We start from the raw sequence: 22,259 nt of genomic DNA on the forward strand, positions 1-22,259 counted from the left end.
TTATATGCGTTCTATTGCTTAATTAGTTAATTTAAGTTGGTTAATTAGCTGGTTGATTAGCTGAAAGTAGACAGATCGTAATCAGAAATCAAATCAATTATGATTCCGTCAGCACCTGTCGAGGCAGCCATAACACAGAAAGTTCATCGAGCTCAACCCAAAGTATTATTTGAAACTATTATAAAAAAACTCAACAAATAAACCAAAGTAAAAACTTTACAACAAAAGAAAAACATTGTGAGCCGATACAAATCGAGTTGTCAACCTTTAGGTATAGCTCGTCTCCTTGTTACACGCTCCATCGGCCAGTTGAAGCGCACTCGATGCCATCACTCACCTTGGTTAGTTTAAAAGCATTTTGATATCGGGTGTTTATACTTTTTGCGCGCTTTCTTCCTTATACAGAGTGCCTGCCTCTTACCGTACATTTATTTTTGAAAAATGATTTGCTGCCCGCTGCGTGGCGTTACGTCGTTTCACACACATAAATATGCTGGATGGAGCATGCCATATGGATTTCAATTACCTACAAGAAAAAGAGAAGAGCATTCGCATATGAAATCATTCGAATTCGACCCACTTACTTAGATTAGCCCGCCCAAAGAGCATACTTAATGGGCTACTTATAAATAAATATGCCACCTATTCGAGCTCCCTTCAAGGCCTTGCTAGCCATTTGCCTCTGATGTCATTACTGTTAACCATTTTGCACTTTTTGTCAATCATTTGATTTATATCGCTCTCCATGCCACAAAACTTTTGCTCGACCGAGCAGCAGAGAGCAGGTGGCCAACTAGAAGGTAGAAGGTAGAACGAACAGCTAATAAAAAGTAGCCAAGCCAACCAAACCCAAGACAAGCATAGAAACACAAAATGCATTCTTGCAAAAGCAAATTGTGGGCAAGAGATTATGACTAAGTCATACTCTTTTCAGACTTTGTTAGATAAGCAACTCCACAGGCTGATATCCTGGCTGGAATCACAGTTTATTGTGTATGTATGCCATAATGTCTTAATCGAGCACTTGAATAGTTTGTAACTATATATAGCTATATATACATAAAGGAATATATATATACATATATAAAGGTATACAAAAAGGTATAAATAATACTCTATAATGTATCGAAAAGTTCTTTAACTTTCTTATAATGCAAAATAAATATATTATTTTATTTATTTTTTATTATTATTTTTTATTATTATTATTTTTATTATTATTATTTTTATTATTATTATTTTTATTATTATTTATTTATTATTATATTTTTTTTAATTTATAGAATTTAATTTCCTATTCAGAACATTTTTATATTATATAAAAGTATGTTTCAACAATTCTATATTTTTTTATATAGCATATGCTTGACCAACATATTCCCTTTGCCTGCATTTTTCTAGAGTATGTCCACTGGGGCAATCGCTAGTAGCAGTCATTTCCCATTTTTGTATTCATGTAACACAAATATTGACTTGTAAAGTAATACTTTACGGTCGTGGCACACGGCTCGAGCTAGGCAGTTGAATGTTAAGGTATATATTTGAGTTATTTTTAAATATGAAAGAAGAAACCTACATAAATTCTATTTTTATTCAATTTTTTTATGAAAGGATTAAAACCATAGAAACAGGACGTGCTTAATGCAGTTTACACTTGTTTTGCCTTTGAATCGAACCAGTTTCTAGAATCAGTATATATATATAGGTGCATATATACATAGATGTGTGTAGGTATTTATAAGTAGAGCTCATTAAATTTGCGGAATAGTTTTGACCTCATTGCACTTCCGTTAGGAACGGAACGGAACGAAACGACTTGGCCGGCCTTCTTCTGAAGACTTCTTGTAACAACTTGTGAGGCTATCTAGAAATTTTAATGTGTCAAAAGCTGTTGACTCCCTCGATGGACTGGAAAATTCTAAGGTTGCTTCGAAATCGATTTAAATGTTTTGCTTGCGTGTTTCGCGAGTAACCGTTGCTGTTAGCATTACCTTGAAGGCCTATGTGTGTATATATGTTATATACAAAGTACAGTTAGTTCGTTATGTTCTATATGCATAGAGCTGAGCAACAATACCCTATATGCACACAGCATAAAAATAAATGATGTTATAAAAAAGCCCTTAACTAGGCCCACTATTTTAGACGTATTATGACCCGTTCTCTACGAGTCAACTGATAGTCATGTACTATAAATTAGGGGTACGGGATAATAGTTGGCTAGAGTGTTTCACTTGATGACACCCTGTACGCATAAAGCATGTAATTAGCCAAATGATGTTATGTATGAAGGCCTCTAAGAAACGTAACAACTCCGTTTCTATTCCACTTTATGATTACAGGGTAGAGGCACACACTATACAATGCCTTAGGCTCGCCGTAAATTTCGCTTAGCTCATTTTGATTTTCGATAAAGCATACCGCGGGGAATAGTATGCTACGTGGTGGAAACTAGAGTCGAAGTTCGACTATGCTTTAACTACCAATTTAACGAAGACCCAGAAACAAACTTGGATGAATTTAATAAGCGCTTTGTTGAGCAACGAAAACTTTTTGTTTCGGGCTTGCCAACGAGCAGGATGTTTACAGGACATTTTACTGCTTATTAACGCCGTGTGTTCATTTCATAGAAGCTCTTCAAGAATAAAAGTAATAATAAAGATATGAAGACTTTGACAGGCGTAATTTTATGTAAAGAAGCTCGCAAATTTATTAAATTCTTAAAGTTCCAGCGAAGTCTATTCTTTGTCAAGCGCAAAACGCGAAAAATAAAACAAATGAAAAAGCAAACAAAAATATATGAATATGAGATCTTATGTGTGTCCAAGTATCTGAAGGCATTTACCTAATTAAATAGCTTCGCTTCAAACGAATGTATAATTAATTTTACAGCGTATTTACTGGTCGAGCACTTTCAATTTGAGAATTTTCATTTTATAATAATGACGAGAAGGCACGCAACGCGACAGGAAATTGGATGCACTCCAGCCAAACAGGAAAACTAGTCTACGGCGGGGAGCACAAGGCTGAAAAGCCAATCAGCATCATTATTATTATTACTTTCTATACCAAAAAGTTAAGGAAGAAGAAGCACAACTAGTTACACAGCACACAAAAGTTACATTTGGCTCCTGCTTTCGCTTGATTTGCATATTTTCTGTTCTGTTGCCTCAAGCGTTGTAATTCGCAACTAGTTCAAGCGAACGACCGGTAAAACGTCTAATGGCTGTAAGCGATGGAGCAATTAACTAATTATATAACTTAAATCTCATATTCTGGGGGCTCAGTTTTTTACTCAGCTATATCAACTCAACTTCAATGCAAGACAAAGTTCTGTTTGCTACTGCGAACTGAAGCCACAGAACAAGACTTTCATTTGCTGCAGTTACCAGTTTCCTCTACAGAAGCATTAGGAATTGTTGTTCACAAATTCAAAGGCAAAAGCAAATTAATTTGCTGCAGCAGCAGACGCCTTCTCAGACAATCAAATATCATATTTAAAATTAGAAAGTTTCGCTTTCGCGCGCGCTTCTTTCTTGCATTGTCTTACGTCATTTAATGTAATTCACGGTGACTTTGCCGCAGCGCTGGCAAGGTTAGGGCCCCTGTATGTGTCATCATTATCGCCCTCGCCTCACGTGGCAATGCCTGCCCCTACCCCTACCCCTACCACTGCCTCTGGCCGTGCCCCTGCCGCTGCCCCTCCCACCAACCACTCCCACTCCCTCATCCAAGCCTGATGGCCCTTCCAAGCCTTGCCAATACCAAAATCGATCGTTGTGGTTCCTTTTCGTGAAAAGCTATATAATTGTTGTTGTTGTTGTTGTATTTTCGCATTCGCAGCTACTTTTGTTGTTGTTGCTCTGCCTTGTCTGATTCAACGTTATTGTTGTAAAAAAAATAGAAAAAATTTACGTAAGTCGTAGGTGGCCCAAACCTCAGATGCCGCAGAAATGTTGCACACGCAAATTTGAGTTGCTCGAACGTCCGTGCTGTCCAAAGTTGCCTTTGTTTGCCAATTTTTATGAGCTCCTTCTGCCAGCACCTTTACCTGGTCAAATTCTTCACACGCTTCGCGCATAAATACACACACACACACACACACACACAACACCTGTAGACTAATTAATGACAAATTTCTCCAGCTACGTGTGTGCGTAAATTGGTATATAATAAAATAAGAGCGTTACGCCTTCCCAAATTCCATTTGTTTGCAAATTGTGTTAACGTTGATTTAAGGTGATTCAATTAGTTTCCCAAAAATTGTGGAATTATGGCCGAGCTGCTTAGCTGAGAACGTAAATGGTCTCTATTTAAGCGCAATTGATAATTATTATACCCGACGGGCGCTTCTAAATTATTTCTCACCCAATACACATTTTTGGATAGCGGCAAAGACTATGTAAATTGTGACTCTTAATGATGGGTTCACACCACTTTATTGTTGCCGGTATAAATAAATGAACTGAATATAATTACGATACCTAAGGGGATTGTCTTGAAAGGCAGTCCAAAATGGTCTACTCCAACCCAATTAAGGACGCTTAATAAGTCATTTGTTCTACAGTTTTTTAACAATTTACTATATGTACTCGATAACTGAGCTGTATGCCTTGGCATTTCTCAATTCCATTTAGCATACATTGGCGTAAGCAGTTCTTTCAGGATTCAGCTCTTTAATCTAAATATAGATATTGGCATAAATAACTTGAACGCCAACTACTACTCTAATACTACTACTAATATGTAAATCTATAACTAATAAATAGTGAAGTTTCATGGATTTAAATTATAGTTTCACATATCTTTTATTTGGCTATATGTGCGCTTTAAATATGCTAACACTCAAGCTGCATGTGGCTAACCAGCTAAACAAATTAAAACATTTACCATGCTTCCTAGGGACGTAGTTATATAAACTATATATTTATAAGCGAGGTTCGCTTAAATAATTATATATTCAAATTTTCAAGTCTCTAGCACTAATAATACTTGAGATATAACAAAACTTGTGCACTATATAGAGTTAGATACGATTATAACAGTTACTCCAATGAGTATAACAGTTATATTCCACATTTCTAGCAGCAAACCCATATATTTATAGATCTCTATCTCTAGAGCTAATAATACTCGAGATATAACTCAACTTGTACATTATATTGAGTCAAATCCGATTATAACAGTTACTCCAATGAATATAACAGTTATATTCCACATTTCTAGCAGCAAACCCATATATTTATAGATCTCTATCTATCTCTAGAGCTAATAATACTCGACATATAATTCAACTTGTGCACTATATAGAGTCAAATCCGATTATAACAGTTACTTCAATAAGTATAACAGTGATATTTCATATTTCTAGCAGCAAACCCATATATTTATAGATCTCTACTTATATCTAGAACTAATAATACTCGAGATATAACAAAACTTGTGCACTATATAGAGTCAGATCCAATTATAACAGTTACTCCAATGAATATAACAGTTATATTCTATATTTCTAGCAGCAAACCCATATATTTATAGATCTCTATCTATCTCTAGAGCTAATAATACTCGAGATATAACAAAACTTGTATACTATATAGAGTCAGATCCAATTATAACAGTTACTCCAATGAATATAACAGTTATATTCCATATTTCTAGCAGCAAACCCATATATTTATAGATCTCTATCTATCTCTACAATAATACTCGACATATAATTCAACTTGTGCACTATATAGAGTCAGATCCGATTATAACAGTTACTTCAATAAGTATAACAGTGATATTCCATACTTCTAGCAGCTCTGTTGCCATCAAATTTTAAGCAACGCATTACAGGGTAGTCGCAGCATCCTCTAGTTATATGTTGCATACACAATCTATATGCCATGAAGCTGTTAGAAGTTGAGCGCAAAGCAATCGTAAATTGAAAGATAACTTTGCACATCGGCAACAACATTCGAGGAGCTTAGACACAAACAAACTGGACACGAAGTTGGCTGAAAATTCGTCCCCTTAAAAGTTAAATGTATGAAAAGAGTGCTCGTGAGATACGTGATGTTTGCGTATAATTTCAATGTTTAGTTAAAGTGTGATAAAAATTAATTAAAACATTCATTGCATTTTATTATATCCTGTTTGGCTATGGCCACATTCATAAATAACAGTACAAATATTTATGCTTTGGTTTGTTGTCGAAAAATTCCACCGACCGCCCGGCCCTGCCCGAAAAATGCGGCAATATTTCTCAAATTAAATTTGATTTATGACTTTTGTCCCATCCACAGCCGCAGCCACAGCCACAGCCACAGCCACAGCTACAGGCAGCGTTGCCAGGAGCAAGGAGCCAAGGACCCAAGCGTAATATTTACCAGTCGCGCTTCGAGCTGTACAAAGCTGGAACTGGACATGTCTTCGTGATACTTGTTTGTATTTACTTTGACTCTCATCAGGTGCCCATATGACTAGGGGGAGACGTGCTGACGTCATCGCTCGCACAGCCTCCGAAGATGTCTGATATGGCCATTGAGGCCATACGGCAGACATGGCCGCAAAGAGAGCAGGAGCAGACAAAATTCAAAATCTCTTTGTGTGCGCTGGCTGGATGCACTGCTCGAAAATGCGTGCACGTATAAGGAAGATGATTATATAATCTAATTAAATCTGACGTAATCTACATTGCAAGTGATGTTTGCAAAATTCCATCAAAATTAATAAATAAAAACAAAAAGTATTTAAAGTTTTTAAAGTTCAATATGAGCAGGCAAAGATCTTTAAAATATTTATATATTTTTTGTTAATATCTCCTTAACATGTATATTGTTTTATTGGCAAACCATTTTGAATTGTTTGCATTGAAAATATATGCAAATCAGTGAATTTCGATTATTCCGCTTATATTTCGTGTGTTTTTGCTCAAGATGCATGAAAATATTAAGGCTCTGCGGCTGCAGGCTGCCTGGCTGACTGGCTGACCTTTCCAAGATGTTCGCTCGTAAAGATTTTTGTGTGGCAGGCTACACAAGGAGCAGGCAGGCTGCTCATAAATATTTTTGCTTGTTTTTTTTTCCTTTGCTTTATTTTGTTATTTGGCAGCCAGCTCTGGTCGGCAGGTGCTCAGTTTTATTGCAGCCTGTCTACGCTTTCACCTTGCGAATCGAATTGAATTTCAGAGCATGACGCCAAAACATCACTGGAGGCCAATTTGAGCGGCCGTTCAAGTCCACGTTGGAGGACTTAACTGCTTCCAAATGTAATTAGCATCTAAATGCATTGACGAGTCACGGACAGGAGGCGTGCGGCGTTATAGTATATAGTATATATAGTCATCGGGTGTCTAATGCATATTATAGCAGCCAGTGTACCGGAGAGACATACGTGTGTGCATACGGCTGTGTGCACTGTGGATCGCGTGGGCTGCACCAATAAGTATGCTGCATAAAATGAAATTGGGTTATGCATATTTGAAAGGATTCGTACACGTTACTAAGGCTTTCTGCTGCAGCGAGCTGGCTCTGCACATCAGGCATGCATATAGAGTACATCGTCATCGTCATCGTCGGCGTCGGCGTCGGCGTCATCGTCAGCGTCATGCACAAACAAAAAAATCTAGCTAAATCCCATCATTTAACAGCTCATTTGTTAGCGAACGTAATCGATATTATTTATCATATTTATGCCGGCATCCGCAGCGCCCACGGCTCGTGTCCTTTATATAATGACTAATCTCTTGTATATGTATATATTATAATAAGTAATGAATTATAACAGACTGAATTAAATGATCAAAGTGACCAAACAGCTTCAGCCAACCTACATCATCTTTAATCAAATATGTATGTATGTTAAGCATGTACAAAAGTGGTAATACATGTTGGTTGTCAATCCGGCTTTCCTTGCTGCCTGCCTGTGGGCTTTGGGCTGCTGATTCATCCTGTCACTATTCACAACAAATCACTTTGGCCACCCACTTGCAGCTGAATCGAGAAATCAGTTATTTCTGTTAATTGCATTAGGGTTTACGGCCGCGAGTATCTACCATATTTCCATGGCAATCGTGTCGTGATGCAGATTCTCGAGGCATTGAAGGGTTTTTGATTTTGTTTTGTTATTGTTGTTCTTTTTTTTATATAATTTCGTTTCGTCCACCTCCTGTCTGCAGAACTTGTAATTCATTATTTTTACACTTGTACATATAAGTATTACGCTGCACTTAGTTTTGTTTGTTTTCCTTCTTTTTTTTTGGTTTTTGTTTTATTTTTTATGCTGGTCCCCGCGCAAAAACAACCTCAACAACAACAGCACAACAGCAACACCAGCACCAACACCAACACCAACAACACAAAAACAGAACGTAATCGTTGTGCGAATGCAGAGAACTCGTAGCCGTAGTACGTGAGGCGCGTTGTGGGTCGCGAAAGTTCTTTGGTTGTCCGCACAGCGCGACGTACCGCAACGAACTAAAGCGGCGGAGGACATATTGGTTCGTTTAAAGGACGAGGGCGACGAACATGGCATTGGTAGCGTGAAAGCTGAGAAAACACACACGCTTGATAAGGATAACGGCGTCCAAGGACATTCGAAGAGAACATTCGCAGATTGCCTTTCAATGGACACGCATGCAACGCTCTCTTAACCAACTCGCCTGCCCCTGCTCTAGGGGATGATTTGTAGCCGAAGACGCGACAAACATTTCACCTTCAATTTATTCGAGTTTTTTTGCAATCGAGACTGCTTGGCCTGCGGATGCCCTGCATGACAAGACGAAGAAACGTACAGCTAACAAAATAGTGTTCAATCTTCTATTTGCTTTGCCTAAAATTATTAAAAATTCCATTATTTCATTAAGTTTGACCTTTTGCCGTCATATACGCTGAAGAGACCCTACTGTTAATTACTTTTTGAGCACGCCTCGTGTACTAGCAGCTAAGAGTAGTTGCGCTCTCTTCATTGAACCATGCACAAGTTCTCTTTCGCTCGCTCTTAAATGCGAGAGCTTTTGGCGAGCTTTCTGCGATAAGCCATTGGTAAACAAACGTTACGTTCATTCATGGAAACAGCAACAACGAATTTTGTCGTGCCCAGCGCGAAAATATAAACATTCCGACACATACATACATATATGCACAAATATTTGTATACAGAAGTATATATTTGAGTGTATGTGTGTGTGTGCGTATTTATATATTTATATATATATATATGGATGGCGATTTGCAGATTCGGTCAACTCAAAAGAAATAATCAAAATAAAATATGCTGAAAAGCTCAAACAACGGCGCCATGTGCCATTGGCTATGACTCATACGGCTTGGCCTGATTTATCGTAAATCATGGTTCATATTTTCTAGAGCCCACGAGCCAAATTATTGATGTGCAGTCACAAGTTATGGGATGCTAACCTTACATGAATAAGTACAGCCATAAAAAATATTTTAAAAAATTAACAATATCTCAAAGTGATGTACGAACGCTGGCAAACAATATAAAATTATATAAATATGTGCTTATATATATATATATAATAGCATATCTTGTACACATGGAGATCATTATAAATTCAAAGTTTATGCAAATATATATTAGCGCAGATATTTATTTATATATACACATGTTTCTATGTTCGTCCGCCGACTATATGCGATGCCCCTGCATTTGTATTCATTTAGTCATTCAAATACTCGTTGTTGTGACACGCCTCGAAAGCTCTAAACGCCGCCTACTGCGCCAGCGCTTATTGTTATTCCTTGGTTGATTACGAGGGACGTTCCTTAACTTATGAGCAGGCTAATCCTTTAGAAAATATTTCTCGTATAACTTGTGACTTTTGCTTTTAACTTTTGAGTGCACTGGAATGACTAATTGAAAGATTGTTTGTTAAAGGTCAAGGTGGACTTTAGGAAGCTGGCTATATTTATTTAAGAAACACGATTTATGTTAACTTGTTTATATGTGAACAAGGAATTAAGATCTGCAGAAGATTTTGGGCAAATGCGGAGAAGCTATTGGTATTTAGTAATCCAAATGATGAACTCATTAATTAAACATATGATGAAACTTATCACTTATTAGCTCAGATATTTGACAGTAAGCTATTGAGCTGCCCTCGAGTGTGCCGGCTTTTACTACACAGCGGCACAAGCAACAATAACAATAACGACAACGACAGTGCCGTGATTCATCGCAAAAACTCAGCGAGACATATAAAATATATATACTATACTACACAGATACAGATACTACACAAATATATAAATATATATATATATATGTGCATGTATCCATATAAGATTCCAAAATTAAAGTCTCTGTTTGAAGTGGATGCATTCGAATAAGCGCGACCGGAGTTTGCCTCAGATTTTGCAGCTGCTAATTATGTGAGTGCGTAAAAATAAAACATTGAAGAACAGCAATTGGTACTCAGAAACTGGGACAGTTCTTTAGATCATTATTTAATTATTATTAATATTATATCTAGGTTAAGGCGCATAAGTCATTAACTTTCAGTCGGCAGCTTTAGACTTGACTAACAAAAGATTTTAACCGGATTTTTGTTTTTGAATCTACCCAGGGCTAAAAGAAATGTTTACCTATACTTAACTTAAGTCAACCTAAGTTGAGCATTATATATATATACATATATTCAGTTAAGATATAGCTATAACTATGGAAGTTGTGCTAGTCTAGAAAACTGCTTGTGAGAGTATCAAAACAGCGGCACAAAGAAACAATCTGTTCTGGTTTTATTTATAGCAATAATACCGAAACGAGTTTCTAGAGCGCAGCTCGCTTTGTGTCCAAGGTTAATCGATTTGAAGGTCTGCAGTTGCCAAATATTATATATTTATCAAAATGAGCTGAGGAAAAAAGTGTTATCAATGGTCAACAGCTCAAAAGTTTGTTTGCTTTTGAACGTTGATTCCGGTAGAAATATTTTGAAATATCCAAACCCTGATATGATATGAGCTATGAGTAGTAGGCCTCTAAAGCTCTTATAGATTATTAGCAGATACTCATACGTTATTATAAAAAATTATTATTTCATTTATATTTCCCGACAAATTGTTGAAGACTCAATAAAACATGATTGCAAATGCATTTCAGCAGCATTAAAAATTAAACAAAGGAGTTGAAGGCGGGCTCAAAAGTTGAAATATTTTGTTAAGTAACTATTTCAAGCTGCAATACCTAATGGAAGTCTGAAATACTGAATATCTATGTCTGATGAGCCCTGCACAGTGGACAAGTTTTAATTTATTATTAAAGTTCCATTGATGGATAAAATTAAAATTCATTCATTGAGCAAAAAAAAAATACTGAGTTTAATTAAAAATTCATTCAGGCTAAATTGAACATATGAACGAATTGCAATTGTTTGCTTTAGCTTTAATTTGAAAGCCTCTTTGTAAGAAAATTTGGAATCAGCCGAATATTATCACGCGAGCTGAAGAACTAAGCGCTGCCAATGATGACGTAATTAGCTGTGTTTCCGGCGCACGGAATGACGAGCTCGGCGTTGTGCGGTTGGCCATGATTAATACTTTCCGAGGCACATATATGCAGGAGTTACAATAAGAGCGAGAGAGAGAGAGAGAGAGGGAGAGAGGGAGAGAGCATACAATCGACTAATAAGTTGACATAGCGGAGTTTTAGCCCGATAAGGCAGCAGTTCCAGCTGCGATAAGATAACGAAGCGCATGCGTAGGCGCAACGACAACGAGTTCAGTATAGGTTTAAGCCGTTTCGAAACGCACCTGTTATCTGGACGCGTTATCTTATCAGGGCACCTGGCAGCAGATTGCAAAAGCTACAAATTCTTTTCACTGCTTTCGGTTGGGCATTCAGTTGAGTAGCGACAAGCAAACGAATACGAATACGAATTCACATTCGAATAGAAAACGAATACAATTTGAGAGTGTGAATATAAAAAGAAGACAAACAATAAAATGGTATCTGTGGAAACAATTGGTTCGATCTTCATCAAAGCGCTTAAGCTGGTAAGCCCCTAATACAAAATAATAACCAAATCCTGTCCATTCAGTGACGAATTTTCGCGTTGCTTGGCTTGAAAAATGTTGAGCAATGCGACTAACTGTGCTGGCCTTATCGGCCTTATCAGTGCCTGTGGTTTACTTATTCGTAATATTACTCATGTATACGAAAAGCACAAAATTAAGTGCGGGTCGTGAGTGCGCAATAGGTCTGGCCAGAGCTTTATAGGGCGGGGCTAGTCAAAGATCGTTACAAGGTCTGATTCATCAGCCCTGATAAATGAGAGCTAAACCAAGTTAATTGTGAATTCAATTTGACTAAAACTTAATTATTACAGATCATCAATTTGGTGGTGATATTTCTATATCGCTGGGGCGATGGCGGCGAATTCCTGGGCATTGGCGGCACCTGGAATCTGAACGAGGAGAAGAGCGCCGACGCGGAAATCGTGGCCTCAGGTGTTATGGTCGGCTTCATAATATACACGGGCTGCCACACGATTGCCTACTTCTTTGGCACCACCAAACACAAGGGGTAAGCATTGAATCCTAACTCTCCTGCTGGCCCAATCTGATTCTACTCTCCCGCCAACCCAGCGAGTTGTGTGACACCATCATGAATGTGGTGGGCACCTTTATGTGGATCGCCGTTGGCGGTGTGGCGCTTCATTACTGGAAGGGCTATATGTCCGACGAGGGCTTTCTGTACGTCAACTCGGAACGCCAGGTGGGCATTGCCATGGGCTCGCTGTGCGTCGTCGAGGGCGCACTGTATCTGCTGGATACCGTGTTGGCCTGCATACACTACTCCAAGGGCGACACCGACTACACGCAATGAACCGCGAAGAACAAGTAGCTAACATCGGAGGTGAAGCACCGCTGGAGCAACTGCCGAATTACTGACAACAAATTTTTTTCATTTCTACAAATTTGAGTTAATTCTAAGTGCAAATTAGTCATAATCTACTTATCGAGCCACTTGTGTATGATTCGGATATCATTTTATCTTATTTACACGCTAACAAACCATTTATCTTTCGCTCCAGCTATACACTTTGGCTAATACAAATTGTTAAGATCAATACAAACAAACAAACAACATTTTCGTGTGTTCACATTTGAAAGGGAAATATGGCTTTAATATAGCTCATAAAAAACTTGGCTAACATATAGAGATGTTTGCCTCTTATTTGGCGTTCAGTTATTATATATTCTAAGCAGCTCTTGGCTGGGTTTTATAGGTCTTGTAACCTTCCCTGAACTAGCTCAGTTGCATCTTGAAGCGACATTATTATTCAAAGCGTTGCCCGCTCGCCATAAAAAGCTAAACATTTTATGTTTGTACCTGTGCAGGTACATATATATAAATATAAGTAAAGGGTTGTCTCAACACTGATCAAGGCTGTAAACTGGTTTTCAGCTAAGCCGCTTAGAATCCGCGAATCTAATGTATTTCTTAAGAAACTGAATCACACAAATGTCTTGCCTCAAGCCTTCTATTGAGTAATGACGGTCTCCTGCTTGTGTATATTTAAAAAAGAAATATTCGTAATCTGGCTAATGCACACTGCTCCATATAATCCTCTGCCCCTAAGGCACAATCTATGTCAACATAAAGAACTAGTGCCAAAGCCGAGTCATAGCAATACCGATAAAAGCTAATGACTAACTGAGAATTGTGCTTACATTTGAAAGCTTATGCAGTGCCAAGCTTTTCAAGTTTTCCCATTAATATTTTCGAGGAGGAGATATCATAGTTCTCAGATGATGATAGTGATGAAGTTTAATTCTAACGCTCACTATGATAATAATTAAACTAATAATAAAACTGATGCTGATCAGATCAGGTTTATCCTGTTGAGGACAAAAATGATCATTATAATAATAATGATGATCCTGATAAAAACTTCGATAATAATCATAACTTTCAATAGTTTTAATATTGTCAAAGCTTTAGCTGTTGTTTTTTCTTTAGCCGATAGGCAGTAATGCAGCATGACGACCTGCCTGACGATGCACCATCATCGTTTAGGACTACCGCAACCACAAGAAGAGAAATATTATAATTACAATTTTAATTAGTTTTAATAAATGCTTAAATTTTTATCAAAGATACGAGAAGAGCACAGCAGGAATGCGAGTGATAAGTAGGTTTTATAGGTGATAACTGCACTCGAAATGGAGGTCCCTACTCTTTAATCTTTATAGAGCAAGAGTATATTGGTTTTGTGTAGAGATAATATTTAAGATGTCACACAAATGAGAAACGGAATTTACTACATCGAATCAGATCGTCGAAATATTATCTTACTCCCTGATACACATTTACGCATTCATTAAACAATTATTGTACTTAATCAGGGAAATTTATTAGCTCTACTCATTGGCTATAATTAAAATATGTTTACATTATCGGAATTGTTGAACACATTGTATCGATACAAAGAGAAAAAGCTACTGGAAAATAAATTTGAAAATACCTTAACAAAAACGTGAAATCTTAAGAGCAAAAACCAACTATCAACTAACCATAGAAAGTCTATTAATAAACGAGGTCTTCTAAAACTGAAGCTAGAAGCAAATCAGTTGAAAACTTTAACAAACTTCTACGTAGGCTAACCGCATTACGCAGTTAATTAAAATTAGTTAAAGACGTTTTTATTTTCTACAAAGCCCCAATTTCACTTCATTATAACATATATATGCAAGAATTTGAACAAGGGTATAGGTATGAGGTAGATCAAAGAGAAAGCTGAATTGATAGTAAATCTAAGTGATTCCTCAAACACTAAATAAATATATATAATATAAATACATATATAATATAAATATATATATAATATAAATATATATATAATATAAATATATATATAATATAAATATATATATAATATAAATATATATAATATACTCTATTTTAAATTGATGGTAAATTGATAAAAACTCACCTGTATTTTGGGCTTCCCGCGCCCATCCACTGCGTCTCGCTGCTGCTTGAAGCTGTTGGCTCTCGCGACACTCTGAGCACAGAGCGCACAGAGCGCACAGCGCCGATTCGCGGAGCCGTCCTCCAGATTGAGGGCGTCGAGTAGCATTGGCTGGTCCTGAATGAAGGAGTTGCGCGAACGCTGATTGAGCAGCTCCAGTGTTCGCGAGTCCAGGCTTTCGCGGTAGACATTTTGAACCCTGTCCAAATTGTGCTCGAAGTCCGTATCCAGATTAAAGGAGCTTTGACTGCTGTTGCGCGTCGAGGCGGATTGCTGGCGAGCGAGCGCTGAGCTGCTGCTTCGTTTGCGACGCATCACCACTGTCCTCGGTGAGCTCTCCATGGAAGAGGAGCCGACGAAGGAGGGCGTGCGCGGTAATGGCAGACTGACAGCTCCGGCTCCAACTGCACTCCCATTGGGTTCGCCTAGGGGCGAGGGTGAGTGGGATTGCGAGTAGTGGGCGTGGGCATGGCTGGCAGTTGTGGCTAATGGCAATTGGAGCGAATGGGCGGGTGGCATCTGCTCGGCTAGACTCATGATGGACTGCTGGCGCTCCAGTTGCTTCTCATAGCCATTGAACTTGTCGTAGTCAATGAATGACATATTGGCATAGCTGACCATATTGTCAATGGCTTGCAGCGATTGCAGCGAGGCGCTCCACTTGGGATTCAGCTTATCTTTTTTGTCTTTTTTCTCCTTTTTCTCTTGCTTTTCCGTCAATCCAATCAGCGTGCTCTTGAACGAAGCGATGAGCGTGCTGGAGCGACGTTTCTGAAAGTTAAGCTGCGGATTGTAGTTGCTGTCGGCAGGTGTCAGGGATATAAGCGATGGCTTGCGTTGCATGGCTGACTCCGAGGAGTCCTCAACTGGCGTTGAGGTCAGAGCCTGTGCCGATTGTCGGCGAGCTGGCGTCTTTACTGAGCTGGAGGTATCCGCACGGCGACGCAGTATGGGCGAACAGGTGCTATTGGCTGCGCCGTCCTCGGCCAGCGAATTCTTGCGCGGCGACGCTGGCGACATGGGATCACCCGACTTCTCGGCTTCCTCCGACAGCTGCTCCAGCTGCGGCTCAATAAAGCTGCGCCGATTAGGCCTGCGCAGCAAAATCATCGAACGACTGCGCGTAAACGTAAACGGGGTCTTGCCCGGTTCATCTTTGGACTCATCGCTGCGCGCCAGATTCTCCTTGCTGCCAGTGAAGTTGTTAAAGAACTTGGACATCTTCATGCGAAAGCTATGCGTACGCTCCATTTTGGGCAGTGACTCCACCTGCGACATTGTGGCACGTCGCTCTGCATCGTACTGTTCCTTAAACATTTGCGTAATGTTTGGTGTCGCTGCTTCAGTTGCTCCACTCAAAGATTGCGAGTTGTTATGCTTTTGCACCATGTTGTAGTTGTTGCTGCTAATGTTGTTGTTGTTATTGTTGTTGTTGCTGCGATTATTGGCCTTTGGATCGTTTGGTTTGAGTTTTGCATTCGTGGCAGCTTTACAAATCCCGTTCTTATTGCTATTTATGGTTTGCTGCGGCTGCTGCTGCTGTTGTTGTTGCTGTTGCTGCTGCAGCTGTTGCTTCTGTTGCTGCTTTTTGTTTGTCTTTTGTAACTTCTTTAGTCCCTTCGTGGCGCTCTTCGCCTCTTTGCTGGAATTCATTTTGCAGCCAATTAACTGAAAATAAAAACAAAAAGAGAGTTAGATAGAACTAAAAGTGCATGACAGGTAAGTATATTAATAGCACAATGTAAGTACTCTCTCGCGCTCTTGCTCTCTCTCTCTCTCACTCTCTTTCCCAATGTCTTTGCTATTTGCCGTGAGCTTTACTATACAAATCGGCATTCCAGTAGTGTTTCCGTGGACCGTCTAAAGCGAATATGGATAATGATATCTCATTTGTGACTTGTCTAATCTATTGCTTGGCTACTAGCCCAGAGTAGTAAGAAGAAAGGCAGCAACACCTTAAAATACCCTGTAACAAAAAACTGACAGGCTTCCTCATAATCAACTTAGGATCACAGGTTCTTAAGCCAGCTTTTCACGCAATATTTTATAAGCATATTAATTTCTTGAGAAATTTGTGCATTTTCGATTCAAAATTGAGAATTTTCGATGTGTGCCATAAGTATAAAATTTTAGGTTTACGAATAACAAAATTCATTATTTGAACCTTCTCAAATTCGATGTCGCTTGTCGCTTATTATTTGCGCTATTTCTTTATGATGCATCAACTTCCATTCCATTTATCACTATCAAAGGGGAAGTTGGCGACAAATCAGCTTCGGTTTATTGATAAGGCACCAGAATATTCTGAAGCGAAGCTCTTCGCATGAACTAAAATGTCGTAATGCATGCAAGATTTATCTTTTTCCCATTCATCCGCAATCTATCTTTCACTGTTCATGGCAGTTGTTGTGGATGCAGAACGACATATCCGAATCTGTCTGTATAACCTCGAAGGATCGTTGCAGTTGCAAGCAATATTTCCAGCCTCGAGAGTAGTATTTAGTACGAGTGCTGCGAATTGTCGTGTCGTTGAGGCAGAGGCGAGATATCAGTTTGGCCAACGGGTCGACAACATTGACAAACGGCGCAAAAATTGCTATGGAGTACGGAGTGTGTATGGTGTGACAAGCTACGTACACAACACAAAGAGCCAAACTCTTATCTGAAACAATTCGGTTTTTATTCCCCCCGCACAGTAAAGCTCAAAAACAACAGTTAACAGTTTGATAAGATTTCAAAAAGTCACACACAAATTCACTTGTCTGCGTGCTTCGCAATATGCCATTTCAGTTACCTGGTTAGAGTTCAAAAACGACATAAAACTAATGAAATACCATAAATAATCTATCATCAGGGCATATATAGCTGAACACGTAAATATGAATTCTACGGCTAGCAGGAAAATCTCAGGATATTCAGCTCTAAGCATTTATTGTTCTCACTTCTCATAAGGCAGAAAGAAAGAGAAAGAGACAGCGCGAATGGGTTTGATAAGAGTGTAAAACAAGGTAGAAAGGAGACGAAGAAATATTGTTGGGACTTAATCGAAGACATATCAATATGTCTTCTCTGTTGTTGCTATTTCTTTATTTTCTCTCTCTGTCTCTCTTTACCTTCTCTCTATATTTGATAACTTTTTCTCTTTATCTTTCTTTCTTATGTTTCTTTATCCCTTCCTCTTGTCTTCTCTGTTGTTGCTATTTCTTTATTTTCTCTCTCTGTCTCTCTTTACCTTCTCTCTATATTTGATAACTTTTTCTCTTTATCTTTCTTTATTATGTTTATTTATCCCTTCCTCTTGTCTTCTCTGTTGTTGCTATATCTTTATTTTCTCTCCTTCTCTTTCTCTTCACCTTTTCTCTATATTTGATAACATTTTCTCTTTATCTTTCCTTCTTATGTTTCTTTATCCCTTCCTCTTTACCTTCTATCTTCTCTGTTTCTCTCGCCATTTCTCTCTCTCTTCATTTTTTCTCCATTTCGCACTCTGACTCTTTCTCTCTAGCTCTCGCCCTCTCTGTCTCTTTGTCTCCCTATTCCTGTCTTCCTCCGTTCTCTCTTTATCTCTCTAATAACAATCGTGCATCATTTTCATTAGCGTCTCCCTCTCTCTTTCTATCTATCTTGCTTTATATCGCTATCTCTATCTGCTGGTATTTATACAAGTTCTTTAATGAACTAGATTAAATTAAGCTGCTAACTTTTCAGTATTAACTGTATATTTTTAATACAATAAGCCAAGTAGATTTAAACTATATTTTATATGCATTTACATTACATTGACAAAGAAAGTGCATCTTTCACATTTTCTCCCTGCATGCATCTGATATATTATTGCATAGATCCGTCTAAGTATTATATTACAACTTGCTGTGTATATCGATCTTATTCGAAAACCAGTTTGCGGTTTCAATTAACGACGCGATGTTGCTGTTGTTGTTGTTGTAGTTGTTGTCATTGTTGTCGACACAAGATATTGACACTGACTGACTTGATGAGTATTCATTTAAAATTTTACTTAATGACACTCACTACGAAAAGGTTCAAAGGTAATTCAAGCTTAATACAAAGCTATTTCAAGTACTCATGATTTAATATGAATATAATATATATATATATATAATATAGAGCATAAAGCTATACAAAGCTATATATATATTTATATATATATGTATATATTTTTTCAATAAGCAATTTAATTTTTTTATGATTGCTTATAAAATATTAATATTCAAGTCTTGTCCTATAAAAAATTGTATGCGACTAAAATACAGCGACTTCTTATAAAAAAAGGATATATTTATATAGAGTATTACATATATATAAAAAAATAAATATAAATATATATGTATTATTCACACATTCTATTAATACAGTCCAGCGTAAAAAATACTTTTCACTGTTCTTGTGTTCACATATAATTATTTAGCATTCCCTATGCCTCTATGTAGTAAAGGAGAGATTTATAGTCCCGTCGTACCGTCTTTTAAATCCACTTTAAGTTCATTTGAAGTATGTGTATGTGTGTGTATATCTTTTTCATATTGTTATTGTTTCTTGTGTGCTTTAATTCAGCTGCCTTAACAGTTCATTTGTTTATATTTTGAATTAACATTCGCATATAACTGCGACACAGACCCAAAAAATTGCTCTTGAAATTTAATGCAAGTGTGTGTGTGCGCGCGCGTGTGTATGTATGTACACAAGTATGCACGTGTGCATGTATTCGATTAGTTAGCTTGGGATCTTTGTCAAGTGCGCGGCGTAGATGTAAACAAAGTCGCAAATACTATTCATTTAATATACTTATACATTTTAGTAATAGTACACATTTGCGGGCTTATGTGCATATGTATGTACATTCTGTTCCATCCTGTACATAGTATCTATGTAAGCATTTATGTTTTCTTCAAGTTTTTGAGTGCTATGCACACAATATTGTGTGGCCACTTGCGCAACTTGACAACCAGCTGACAGTCTAGCGTGCACTCTTGCTCTCTTTTGTGCTCTTGAACGCAAACTTTTTCGTCCGCTGTCGCTCTCTCGCTGTCTCTCTGCATGTGACGACGCAACGTAAGCACGCTCAAATATTCAACTCGTTTTCGTTCGATATTTATGTATGTAATTATATGCCCATACACATACGTATGGGTTTATGTACCATAGCGAAGCGTACTAGCCTTTTAAACCATAACTTATTAAAACTATTTATTAAATAATGTTGGAAATCACATACATATGGTTGCATTTAAATGTATGTATGTATGTGCTTGTATATACAGCTGCGTTCATATTTATCATCACTTATTTACCGGCTCCCTGCCACACACATTGTCGCTAAAGCAACAATATATTTTCTTTTTTTCTTGTTTTTGTTTTTTTTTTTCTTTTTTGGTTTTCACTTACCAACCGGCTTATTGTCACAGTCACTTTTGTGTTTTAGATTCATTTATCATATATGGCACCTTCATTTACACTATGCCAATTGCGAAAATAAAGGAAACACTTTGGCACGATGCGAATTTTCTGTCAACGGCGCGCAACAACGCTACTAACGAACACCGCGCGCGCGGGTGACTAGCGGTTAACTGATCGACAGGCGACTGCACAGCTGGAAGCATGGAGAGCGCTGAACAAGGTGACGCATTGCGCATGTCCGTCTCTCGGCACAGTCTGTGAGCGAAACACATTCATTGCGTGTGACGTCGTGTGACGACGCAAAGCTAGTTAGAGCGTAAAGCTTAAGAGTGTGTATGAGTGCATATGTGTGTATTTATGTGCACGAATCAAAATAAACCAAAAAAGTGACTATGTAGGTACAGGGTATTTCGTAGTCCGGGCTTAACTGATCAGCGACTTGGTTATCGATTTGAATTTGATCGCAACGTCATCGAATTGTAATCGACTTTAACGCACTTACATTGTATATAAAAATTATAAAATATATAGTAAATGCAAGCTCTAATATTTTGATTTACATTTCGTAAGCGTGATAATTGAATAATTGAAATTATGCATTCATATATATGCTCCCAACTAAAGTCGCTGAGTCGCGATAAGAAACAAAACAAAAATCAACATTTCCTATAATATATATGTACTTATTCCCATGTATGCGTGAAAGCTTGATTAGATTGTTTTAACAAAATTCAATTGAAATCTATAGAGTTGATCAAGTTCCAATTGTTCAGTTCATCAGTTACAGTGAATATATGCATACATATGTATTTATTTTAAGTGTCTGACAATGACCGCAGTGAAGCCCGTGCTCTGCGTGGGCTGCACTGTAATTGACTTTGTTACTATCAATGAAAGTTTCCCCACTGAGGATACGGATCGGCGATGCCTAGACGGATACTGGCAGCGTGGCGGAAACGCCTCTAACGTAAGCACAGTGCTTCGACTACTGGGAGCCAATGTCGATTTCTTTGGCATGCTCAGTCGATCGAACGGCTTCCGGGTGCTGTTGGATGATTTGGATCAACGTGGCATTGGCATACAGCACTGTCCCAAGACGGAGAAAGACCCGCCGTTCTCTTCAGTGATAATTGTCAAGGAGACTGGTTCGCGCACCATTGTGCACTGCAATAAAAATTATCCATATATAACGTGGGAGGACTTCAGGAAAATAGATCTTGATCGCTACGGTTGGGTTCACTTTGAGGCACGTCAGTCCCAGGAAACAATCAAAATGATAAAAACTGTGCAGGAGCACAATCGGAATCACAATTCGAACATTCTCATCTCATTAGATTTTGAGACAACGTTTGAGAAAAATCTACCACTGTGCGGCCTATGCGACTATGTTGTGTTTTCTAGTGAGCTGGCCAGCCAGCAGGGCTGGAAAAGCTCACAGGAAACGTGCTATGCGCTTGCCAGCAGCTTAAAACCCGAATGCCCTAGCATAATTTGTCCTTGGGGTAGCACAGGTGCTGCGTGTCTAGATACCGTCTTCAATAAGTTCTCGAATGTGGCCGCCTTTAAGCCAGACCACATCGTGGATACACTTGGTGCCGGTGACAGCTTTATGGCTGGATTCATATACGCAACCTACGTGATGCAGTGCAGCCTGTCGGATGCTGTAAGTTTCGCTAACCGAGTGGCTGGCCACAAGATCACAGATTTTGGATACGATCACATTGCCGAACTACAGGCAGACAACAAGCTTGCAACGAAGTGAACATAGTTATATATTTATTATATGTAAACAAAAATAAAATATAGTTCTTAAATATGTGACTAATAATGATATACATGTGTAGGAAAAAAGGAAACAAAA

At 38.2% G+C, this 22,259-nt stretch overlaps 3 protein-coding genes across 5 annotated transcripts in view; 2 read left to right on the forward strand and 1 right to left on the reverse strand.

Moving 5' to 3' along the window:
• Positions 1–20,574, reverse strand: part of LOC111601002 — a 29,595-nt gene extending 9,021 nt beyond the window's left edge. For 2 of the 3 annotated variants that reach the window (XM_030225124.1, XM_030225127.1), the window contains exons 1-2: positions 20,387–20,574; positions 14,942–16,648 (exon numbers count right to left, since the gene is read on the reverse strand). In XM_030225124.1, the coding sequence (XP_030080984.1) occupies positions 14,942–16,633 (1,692 nt within the window). In that variant the 5' untranslated portion in view covers positions 16,634–16,648; positions 20,387–20,574. The remainder of the gene's footprint in view (positions 1–14,941; positions 16,649–20,386) is intronic. The other variant, XM_023317398.2, reaches the window with a different exon arrangement.
• Positions 11,848–13,088, forward strand: LOC111601006 (protein snakeskin). The gene is made up of 3 exons (XM_023317405.2): positions 11,848–11,999; positions 12,332–12,528; positions 12,591–13,088. The coding sequence occupies exons 1-3, from the start codon at positions 11,949–11,951 to the stop codon at positions 12,829–12,831; spliced, it is 489 nt and encodes a 162-aa protein (XP_023173173.2). The 5' UTR covers positions 11,848–11,948; the 3' UTR covers positions 12,832–13,088.
• Positions 20,575–21,066: 492 nt separating the features above from the next.
• LOC111601005 (ketohexokinase) lies at positions 21,067–22,168 on the forward strand. The gene has a single exon (XM_023317404.2). It carries the CDS (start codon positions 21,228–21,230, stop codon positions 22,158–22,160), a length of 933 nt encoding a protein of 310 aa, XP_023173172.2. The 5' UTR covers positions 21,067–21,227; the 3' UTR covers positions 22,161–22,168.
• Positions 22,169–22,259: the final 91 nt, after the last annotated feature.

This window comes from Drosophila hydei, unplaced genomic scaffold, assembly GCF_003285905.1.
Source record: "Drosophila hydei strain 15085-1641.00,03,60 unplaced genomic scaffold, DhydRS2 tig00000001-arrow-pilon, whole genome shotgun sequence".
NCBI lineage: Eukaryota > Metazoa > Arthropoda > Insecta > Diptera > Drosophilidae > Drosophila > Drosophila hydei.